General features: G+C 41.3%; 1 protein-coding gene across 1 annotated transcript; it reads left to right on the top strand.

Annotated features, from left to right (window-relative positions):
- Nucleotides 1–1,380: 1,380 nt before the first annotated feature.
- Nucleotides 1,381–9,779, top strand: atic (5-aminoimidazole-4-carboxamide ribonucleotide formyltransferase/IMP cyclohydrolase). The gene is made up of 14 exons (XM_049560864.1): nt 1,381–1,524; nt 1,718–1,844; nt 1,958–2,101; nt 4,578–4,666; nt 5,223–5,374; nt 6,701–6,857; nt 7,244–7,369; nt 7,467–7,660; nt 7,928–8,017; nt 8,122–8,247; nt 8,350–8,442; nt 8,526–8,708; nt 8,994–9,149; nt 9,392–9,779. The coding sequence occupies exons 1-14, from the start codon at nt 1,506–1,508 to the stop codon at nt 9,509–9,511; spliced, it is 1,776 nt and encodes a 591-aa protein (XP_049416821.1). The 5' UTR covers nt 1,381–1,505; the 3' UTR covers nt 9,512–9,779.
- Nucleotides 9,780–10,143: the final 364 nt, after the last annotated feature.

The following is a 10,143-nucleotide window of genomic DNA, read 5'->3' on the forward strand; positions in this document are numbered from 1 at the left end:
TAAATTACTGCTGATAATGCTGTCAGATTTCTCAACTAGCAGGCTCCACTAAAGTGCTGACGGCCCTCCTGCCTCTTTTCTTTTAACCAGTAATGCACAGTGAAGCCTGTGTGTTTCTATAAAAATGTTTCACTGTCTATTGAATCACTCAGCTCGCCCCTGAGATGTCAGCTCGGCCTCTCTAACACACAGCAGTTACCAGAAACTCGCATTTTCATAGTTAGACAAATAAATCGGCCTCTTTTTTTGCTTAGTTGGATTATAAATCAGGGAGCCCTTAAAGATATTTACACCCTGTAGTTTAATCAATCAGGAAAATGTCGGGCTCATTACGTAAATATGAACAGATTGTGCGATCTTTTAACGTAATCACACGTATCGGTGCAGGTTTCACCGGGGCCTGTCCTGTCACTTAACTAATGGCCGAGTGACGGAGGGAGTGACGGGGCCCAATAAATTCACATCTGTCCGACTTAAAACGCTGTTTCAAAGCAGGGAAAACGCCACCTTTTTTTGGCCAATAAAGTTTATTGAAAAGGCGTGGCGCGCGTATTCATGAGCGTCATTTATTGTTGCAGGAAATGTATGTTACAGGTGTTTTATCAACAGTGGACATAGTGATGCTCTTGGCACCTAATGCGTCAGCGTAACCTTCAGTTCTGCTGGTCAGCAAAAAGATTTCACCTGCATCAAATGAAAGGTCTTCTTTTATTGTACATCAATTTAATCTGAAAATAAATAGTGCACAAAAGCACAGATACTGAGAGATAATCAGATCGTCATTTAAAGAATAAAACATGCACAGAACTCAGTAATGAGGAGCACAACTGTATGGCCCAGTCTCTGTTTCTCTGCACAGACATTTTTCTTGCAATGTCATTAAAGCTTACATTGTTAAATTAGGGTTATGCCTATATAGGGGAAACTATTAATACTAAAGAGCACTGTTAAATTGCAGCCTTCAGAAACATATTATGGAGAAGAAACCTTCAGGTCAATGTCTGCCATCTTGTGGCAAAATAAAAGAAGACACCTCACTTAACTTTTAGATATATTGTAAGGCTTCCAAAATGTAGTGGAGCAGAAGTATAAAGTACTATTATAAGTATTATTATTATTATTATTATTATTATTATTATTATTATTTAGACAAAACATAAACATCAAAGAGAGCAGTGTGTGTTTTATTATTATTATTATTATTATTACTATTACTATTTATTTATTTTATTTATTATTTATTTTATTTTATTTATTCATTCATTTTATTTTTTTGGATGAAAATGCGCATTTCCTGCGCCGTGTGTCTCCCTTGGGTGCGTTTGTGTGCGAGGGGCGGGCCGACCTCAGCAGGGCGGGTCTTTCTACTTTTGAAGCACATGATGAAAAGCTTGTAGTTTTGCACAATCTGACTCTGCAGAGTTTGCTGTTTCAACACAGTGAAGCCTGAACAGAAACCATATTCACACCCACACAGACTGCACACTGAAACTGTGACTGTAAACATGGCGTCCTCAGAGCTCGGTAAGACTTGTCTTTCATTCAGATTTAATTAATGTCGTCATTATAAAGTTGTGTGCGACATGCAGGTTAGCTCATGTAGCTAACATTAGCCAACGTGGTCATCTGTGCCTCGCTACAACACACACTTACTTCTCTTTAGTGTGTATAAAACTGAGTTAAGATGTGTGTTAAGTCTCTGTATCTGTCTTCGCAGCACTTTTGAGTGTGTCAGATAAAACTGGACTGGTGGACTTTGCCAAAAGGCTGGTGAATGCCGGACTGTCTCTGGTGGCCTCAGGTGGCACAGCTAAAGCCCTGCGTGATGCTGGGCTGGCTGTCAGGTGGGTGCTGAAATAATCCTTAAAATAAAACTTAAATCCAGTGTTTGTCACTAAGATGCAGCAGCTACCTCAGGTTGGCCTTCTCTAAGATAAGTGCCTGTGCTGTGTGTCAGGGATGTGTCTGAGCTGACTGGACACCCAGAGATGCTGGGGGGCAGAGTGAAGACCCTGCACCCGGCCGTCCATGGAGGCATCCTGGCCAGGAAAACCCCCACTGATGCTGCAGACATGGAGAAGCTGGGCTACAGCCTGGTCAGGTGAGAACAACCCTGAAACATTTAAACACACATACATTCACACTTTAAAATAGCCTGAGGTTTATAAACACTTAGTGGATAGTTATTTGCATCAGAGGGGTAAAAAGCTGAATTAGAAATGATTCCTACAAAGCGGTTAAATCAAAGATTGTGCAGGACCTCAGGCAGATCACAAGCTCATATGTGTAAGAGTACAGGCTTGTCTTGTCCCATTAGGAAGCATGTGCTGTTGATTTAGCAGCTGGATAATTTGGAAAGTGCTGCTCCTGCTAAAGGGTCATCCCGTGACTGAAATTTGTTTAAGACAAGAGGAAAAATGTGATTAGGTCAGGGAGTTTAAAGTTTTGTTCTTGGGGAGCACAAGTACACACTTGAGTAACAATCTGATAGACACACAGAAGTATTGGTTTCTTTGTCTTTCAAACTCAGAGGAGAGTTTAATCTGTGTGTGCATGTGATATAGAGGTAAAGGTTGAGTGGGTCATCTGATTAGGGTGTAAGAATAAGGATGAAGCTCACAATTTAAGGCTGTGTGTATTATGGGCCAGAAATATTTATACATATCTTGGTGTTTTAAGGCTGAATAGTGATAGACGACACATATATATGTGTGGGTATTTTCTACAAAGCAAGTAGTGCTGCTGGAACTTACAGTCCCCTGGGAAGACAGGATGGAGGAGGCCCATGAGCAAAAGAAGGCCATATACCTTGCCCTGTCTAGAGAGTGGTTGGAGGGCCCACTGAGAGCCAATCGAGGTTGGCTGCAGGTGCAACTATGCACCGGGCACTCAGGCTCCTCGGCATCAGAGGGTTGCAGGAGAGGGAAGCCGCCAGGCAGCAGAAAAAGCCTCAAGGTAGCTGTAGATCAAGAGGGCAGATACGCAAAGTAGTGCGCTGCCTGGACACAAGCTGGGTACTGACCACCTCCGGCTGGGTCGCCCAGGTGAGGGTGTCTCATGATCGAAGACCTGAAACACCCTATGTCCCTGGGTTAATCACTGATCATGTGTCCAAGCTGCACCATCTAGGTGTTTCAAATAATAAAGTGAGCTAAATGTTCACTAAGTAACATCTACAGTAGACGGGCTAAAATGAAAGGACTACAAATAGCCTCAGATTCCACACACGTTGCACAACCAATCGTTTAGACCAAGGAGGCTATGTCAAGCTTCTGTTAGACTAACTGAAGCTTGAACGAGCTTGGGTGCTTGACCCACATTTATTAATTAATGGACATTTTAAAGTATTTTTAAGGCCGACATCTTAAAATATTTTAAGCTGCACTCTGCACTGTGTATTGTCAAATTACATTTGTCATTTGTCCGGGATAGTACAGCAAGTGTTGTGAATGTACTGATGTTTCTACAAAAATAAAGTTCCTAAAGAATAAGTTCACTTCCCTGTTTGAAAATATACGGTTGCAAAATGTGTAAATGAAAAATTATGTTGGAAAAAAAAAAGGCTTATAATGAATAAAGGGTGAAGTGTTCACTCTAGGAGTGATACAAGAATAATCATGAAAATGCATACAATAGAAACATAGAGACAAAGTTGAAAGTCTGTTGTGATTCTGCATCACTGAAGGCAAATTGTGGCTAATTGTGCTGAAATGATAAGTTGATTAATCAATTAGCTAATGGACAGAAAATAAATCATCAACTGTTCTGATTAATCATTTATATAAGAAAAAAAATCCAAACATTAGCCAGTGTTCAGCTCATCTAATGTGAGGATTTACTGCTTCGCTCTGTTTTATTAAACTGTAGATGAAATATCTTTTAGGTTTTGGACAAAATAAGCATTAGAAGATGTCACCTTGGGTCCTGGGAAATTATGATGGGCATTTTTTGATGTTAGATAAAAACAATTGATTGATAAATGCACACAAATAATGTTTCTCTATTGGCTAGATTGTGCGACAGAGAAGCAGTGAAGGAAAGCAAACTGATCAGTCAGTCATATAGCAGAAAGTCCTGGCTCCAGTGTGGGAAGTAGAAAGATAGTAGTTTATCTAACAGAACAAAACTCTTAAAAGCAAGTGTTGGTTTTCATGCAGCCTTCAAAAAGGAACAGTGAGTGCATTAAGTGGCATAGATTTGAGCACACAAGGATTCTTGGGCATGATGCCTCATTTGGTCTTTCTAATCTTTGTAATGGCCTAAATATGATATATTTTCCAAGCATATCAAGTATACCTATTTTTTTTTTTGTTTTAAGGTTAAACAGCTCTCGAAATTGGTTCATGTTTAGACGCCATGAGCATGAACACATTATGAAAGCTAGAATTACAAGCACGTGTCTTACGATGTCTTCTACAGCTGCACTTTTAAAAGGTTTTTGCATCTTGCAATCTTGTCTGTCGTGATATGTGTGCGTTGCAGTTATGTGTGTATACGTGTGTGTTATGTTTTTTCAAACAGATGATGATGATCTTTATGAAGAGTGTGACAGTTATTCTGTGTTTGCTCTTTTTAAGAGTGGTTGTGTGCAACCTCTACCCATTTGTGAAGACCGTCTCTAACCCGAATGTTACAGTGGAAGACGCTGTGGAGCAGATAGATATCGGTGAGTTGTGCGGATACGATTGTGTGCATACTGTTTCAGAATATTAAGCTGTTTTTAATTATTATTATTATTATTATTATTATTAGCCTAGTGACTGTGTAAAATAAGGCTTGTAATTCAGCGCACCCCAAAGATGAATGTGTCAAATTGCCTTATAAATTCTATGCTGCCATGATCATACCATATGTATTCATTTCTTACAAGAATGCCCCGAATTACAGGCGTGATGGTGCACTATTCATGAAAATATGAGGCAGATCATAGGCCAAAATATTCCTTACATACCTTGTCCATATGTTCTGGGGGATCCATCACCACTAAGCAACCTCCCTACACCTCCAGCAGACTGGATTCATACAGCTACTATGTTGGGCAGGAAGATCATTGTCAAAGAATGGAAATCTGTCGATTTACCTCCAGCGCATGTTCACCTCTCTCATCTTGAAATTGTAGCAGCTTATGAGAAATTATCTTTTAGGATTAATAACCAAGTGTTGATCACTAAAATAAACTCATGTGCCTTTTAAAAAAAGTGTTGTTGTTTTTGTCCTCCCAGGTGGCGTCACTCTGCTGAGAGCAGCGGCCAAGAATCATGCCCGGGTGACCATAGTGTGTGATCCCACTGACTATTCGCTGGTTGCCAAGGAGATGGAGAGTTCAGGAGACAAAGATACAGCCTTGGAAACACGCAGGACTCTGGCTCTCAAAGTAACATGACTTGTTTTTCCCACAATTTTAACTCACAAGTAGGAACTGCGTTTGTACAAGTGCTACACACTCTCTAGAGTCCCATTTTCCTCTTCTCCACTGCAGCTTAACTTTTGGATATGTGGGAGTGTTTTTTTAAGGCAGTAAAAATGTAGATTTAAGAGCTCAAAGAATGGCTCTAAAATCTAAGTGAAGTATGGCTCTATAATCCTCCCTTTATCAAATGTGAACTTTTGCTTGTTTTATTAGTTTGTTATGATAGTAAGTATCTTTGGGTTGTGGACTGTTTGTCTGACAAAACAAAGTGTCTGAATGTTTGAACTTTGACTTCAGAAAATCATAATAAGCATTTTTCATCATTTTCTAACATCTTCTAGATCAGATGATTAATCAAGGAAATGTTAAACAGATTAATTAATAATGAAAATCATTAGAGCATCACATCACAGTCTTAAATTGAGCTCTCTTTAACCTGTTGATGCCCCTTTCTAAGCATAGTAACAATAACAAGTTTGACGAGATGTGCGCAAAGGACTGGGGCAGACTATTTCCTGACTTGTCACAGTCTTGAGCTGTACAGTTTGAAAGCAGCATTTTAAAGTTGCAAAGACTTAAATTCAAACATCCCTTAATCCCGCCCCGTCACTGTTCAGACTTGTTCCAGTCTAATCTCAGTCGTAGCAAAGACTCAGTTATGGAACAAGAGGTGAATCTTGCCTTTGGCTTTTTTAATGAACGAGCAGGTCTTAAAGGGATGGTTGCATAATAGTAACCCGTTAGATTCTTACGAAACATAAGGATATGCCAGGAGGTTTGTGAGGCAGACGTCAGTTAATATAATAAATGCGTTGATCATATCACAGTTGAGAATTCTCCTTTACAGTGTCTTCCTCAGTACTCACTGAAGCTTAGTCATGTTAATGTTGTCAGACAAAAACAGGATGGTAACCAGGCTCAACAATCTTGCTGTCCTCATTTGGTCCCTTTTTTTTGTCGTTGTTTGTGTACAGATTAGGGTCAGTGCATGACAAAGTCCAGCGTAGACTCTCTATCACCAATGTTAGAATGTGTGTTTAGGTTACAGAGTTTAACATCGGAGGACTTGTAAACTTTCACCTTGTAGTCAGACTGAACTCATCGTTGAAAGCTGCTTTGGGATGAAACCCACATAAGTTATGCAGTTGTTAAATGGTCACAGCCTCGTTTTACCTTCTCAACTGTGGAGTGATAAATTGTAAATCCCTTGAGGTTTATAACTCTGGCTTCAGCACACAGAGTATGTATTTCTTTGTCATCGGTGTTTGATGTTCTCTGTCTGCTCTTCAGGCCTTCACACACACAGCACAGTACGACGAGGCCATATCGGATTACTTTCGAGGGCAGTACAGCCGCGGTGTTTCCCAGCTGCCTCTGCGCTACGGCATGAACCCTCACCAAGCACCCGCCCAACTCTACACTCTGCGCCCAGCCCTCCCCCTCAAAGGTAGAGCCCACATCACATCATGGCTGTCTCAGCTGAGCTAAATGTGTCAGTGTGTTGTTTAGAGGTTTGTCTTTTAAAGATGTAGTTTAAGACTTTGGGAATTTGCTGGTATGGTATTGATCTTCTTATTTAACTTCCTGCCATAGACAGAATTAACACAGATGACAAATAAAACAGGATTTTGTGAGTAGTGCCACATCAATATCCCTGTCACCCTAAAGTGACCATGTCAGAGAACAGCTGATACAAGTTATAAGGCAGGAGGAGAGGGAGGTAATTCAATGATGTGAGGTATTTTAATAAAGATGTTGCTAATTTTCATAGAGGTGCAAATATTGCAAACTATAAATATGTTTTTCTTAAACATTCATTTTGCCCCCCCTCAGTTGTCAACGGTTCCCCCGGCTTCATCAACCTGTGTGATGCTCTGAACGCCTGGCAACTGGTCAGAGAGTTAAAGAGCGCCCTCGGCATGGCTGCTGCCACCTCCTTCAAACACGTCAGCCCTGCTGGTAAGACAAAAAGACGCACACTCATTACTGTACAAATATTGACTTGGAATAATGTGCCATGAAACTGAAATGACTCTCTTTCACGTTTCTTCTGAAGGAGCTGCAGTGGGAGTTCCTCTGACCGAGGAGGAAGCCAGAGTGTGCATGGTGCATGACATGCTGAAGGATCTGACCCCGCTGGCTACGGCCTACGCCAGGGCAAGGGGCTCAGACAGAATGTCTTCGTTTGGAGACTTCATCGCTGTGTCGGATGTTTGTGACGTTCCCACCGCCAAGATTATATCAAGAGAGGTAAAGTCATGTGTCGAAGAACAAAAACAGATGTTTGTTTTTGCTGCAATGCTGACTACATGTACATGCGCAAAATATTCTGTTTTTTGCCCTTATCCCGAAAAAGACAATGTTCCTACTAAGCTGTTTACACAGCTAACGAAAATGAGTATTCCACTAATATTCCTGTGCACATGCAACTGTGCATACTCTGATTAATGTTGTTTGTTTCAACAAAATATGGAAAAGTGGAACAGCTGGTCCCTGATTCAATTCGCTTGCTCTCAGGTGTCAGATGGCATCATTGCTCCTGGTTATGACGAAGAGGCACTCAAGATTCTCTCCAAAAAGAAGAATGGCAATTACTGTGTGCTTCAAGTGAGATATTTTTTTATCAATCATCATTTTTGTGTTGAAATAAAGATGAGTAGAATCAGAGTTTGGTAAAATTCTCTGATTAACAATGTGTGTGTTTATCCCAGATGGATCCAGACTATGAGCCCGATGACACCGAGGTGAGAGTGTTGTTTGGTCTCTATCTCAAACAAAAGCGGAATGGAGCACTCATCAATAAGGAGTTCTTCAAGAACGTTGTTTCCAAGGGCTCGGTGAGTCACTGCAGTGTGTTTACTTCCTCTTAAAGTCATTCTTTCATGATGGACACAATCCAATCTTGTGTTCACGCTTTTGATTGTTTTTGTGTCCACAAGCTCTCTGAGGAAGCTGTGCGTGATCTCACCGTGGCCACCATCGCTGTCAAGTACACTCAGTCCAACTCTGTGTGCTATGCTAAAAACGGACAGGTGAGAACAGGCAGATGAAAGGAGGAGAGAGGAGTCTGGATGGGGCCGTTAGTTTTGCTCTAATGTCTCCTCTTGTCTTACAGGTCGTTGGTATCGGAGCGGGTCAGCAGTCTCGTATCCACTGCACTCGGCTGGCAGGTGACAAAGCTGACAACTGGTGGCTGAGGCACCACCCTCGTGTCCTGACCATGAAGTTTCGCAGTGGTGTGAAGCGAGCGGAGATGGCCAACGCTATTGACCAGTATGTCAGCGACACCATTGGAGAGGTAAGAGGGTCATGATAGGCAACAGGCAGCTTTAAAGGGATTTTCTTCTTACCTGTAGTGCTTAAAAGGTCTTGTAAGCATTAAATTTAAGTGTCTAATACCTGTAGACATTAGATTTCTCTTCATTACTTCATTTGGATAGATCCATTAAAATTGTTCCCACAGTTGCCGTCAAAAACACACAGTCACCCTGTTTTCTGTGTCTAATGTTTAATGTCATGTCAAGTTTGAGGTTCTGGAATTAAATGCAGACTCCTGTATTGTGTGTGTATATGGTGTTGACAGGGCCCAGACTTGGCAGTTTGGCAGTCGATGTACGACGAAGTGCCTGAGCGTCTGTCAGAGACTGAGAAGAAGAACTGGATCAGCTCCCTGCAGGCTGTGGCTGTCAGCTCTGACGCCTTCTTCCCCTTCAGAGATAACATCGATCGAGCCAAACGGGTAAATATAACACACTGTTCACAAACGCATGAGTTTATAATGTATGCACTTTATTGAGAAATTGCATGGGAATGGCCTGCAGACACCTTCTGCAATAAAATCTTTTGTAAACTCTACTGACTCTGAAAACATTACTGTACTGACAAGCTTTCCAACCATAAATACTAATGTTTCCTTTCTGTGTGTGTGTGTGTGTGTGTGTGTGTGTGTGTGTGTGTGTGTGTGTGTGTGTGTGTCTGTAGAGTGGTGTGGAGTACATCGCAGCTCCAGCAGGCTCTGCTGCTGACGAGGTTGTGATTAATGCCTGTAATGAGCAGGGCATCACTCTGGTGCACACCAACCTGCGGCTCTTCCACCACTGAGCGCCTCAGCGTTTTCTCCAGGTGTTTTTTAAACCAAACTCACAGTTCTGCATTATTAGAGTCAAAATCTTTTTCTAACATTCCTGATGCTCAAAACATTCCTACCCTCATCATGCTGTAGTGTAGAGTGTAGAGGTCACAGATGCACTGTTTTATAACACTTTAACTGCATTCCTTATGTGTGATCCTAACTTTAGAGAGAGACAGTAACTGTTGATGGTAATTCTAGTTCAGTCATGTTTCACTGTGAAATAAACTGTTAACAACAGTTCATGTGTATTTTGTCTGTTTTTATCCATGCTAGCAGCAGGGCTCTAGGGTTCTTTATTTCAGTCCACTGCTTTGGTTCGGACCAAACTTCAAAATCTGTGTCTGAAAAGCGACTCTAATGCTCAAGCATCTTAACCCTGCATTTTTTCAAATAGCCAGCAGAGGGGACCTCCACCAGTAAATGCAAAAAATGACCCTGCTTCTCACTTGATTTATTACCTCAGCAAACATTTTCCTAATGAGCTTATGGCCTCGATCGATAGTTTCAAGTCTTCTTTGATACAGCCTGATGCTTATTTTGTAAATTACGGTCTCATTGAGAGGAAAACAGATGATAAAGCAGGGCATGCTTGAGGGCAGTG

Source organism: Epinephelus fuscoguttatus, linkage group LG2 (genome assembly GCF_011397635.1).
Source record: "Epinephelus fuscoguttatus linkage group LG2, E.fuscoguttatus.final_Chr_v1".
Lineage (NCBI taxonomy): Eukaryota > Metazoa > Chordata > Actinopteri > Perciformes > Serranidae > Epinephelus > Epinephelus fuscoguttatus.

Bases quoted from the DNA above. Each gene is read 5' to 3' on its own strand.
- atic (XM_049560864.1), top strand. The intron at 1,845-1,957 runs GTGGGTGCTGAA...GCTGTGTGTCAG, and splicing joins GATGCTGGGCTGGCTGTCAG to GGATGTGTCTGAGCTGACTG. The intron at 8,709-8,993 runs GTAAGAGGGTCA...TGGTGTTGACAG, and splicing joins TCAGCGACACCATTGGAGAG to GGCCCAGACTTGGCAGTTTG.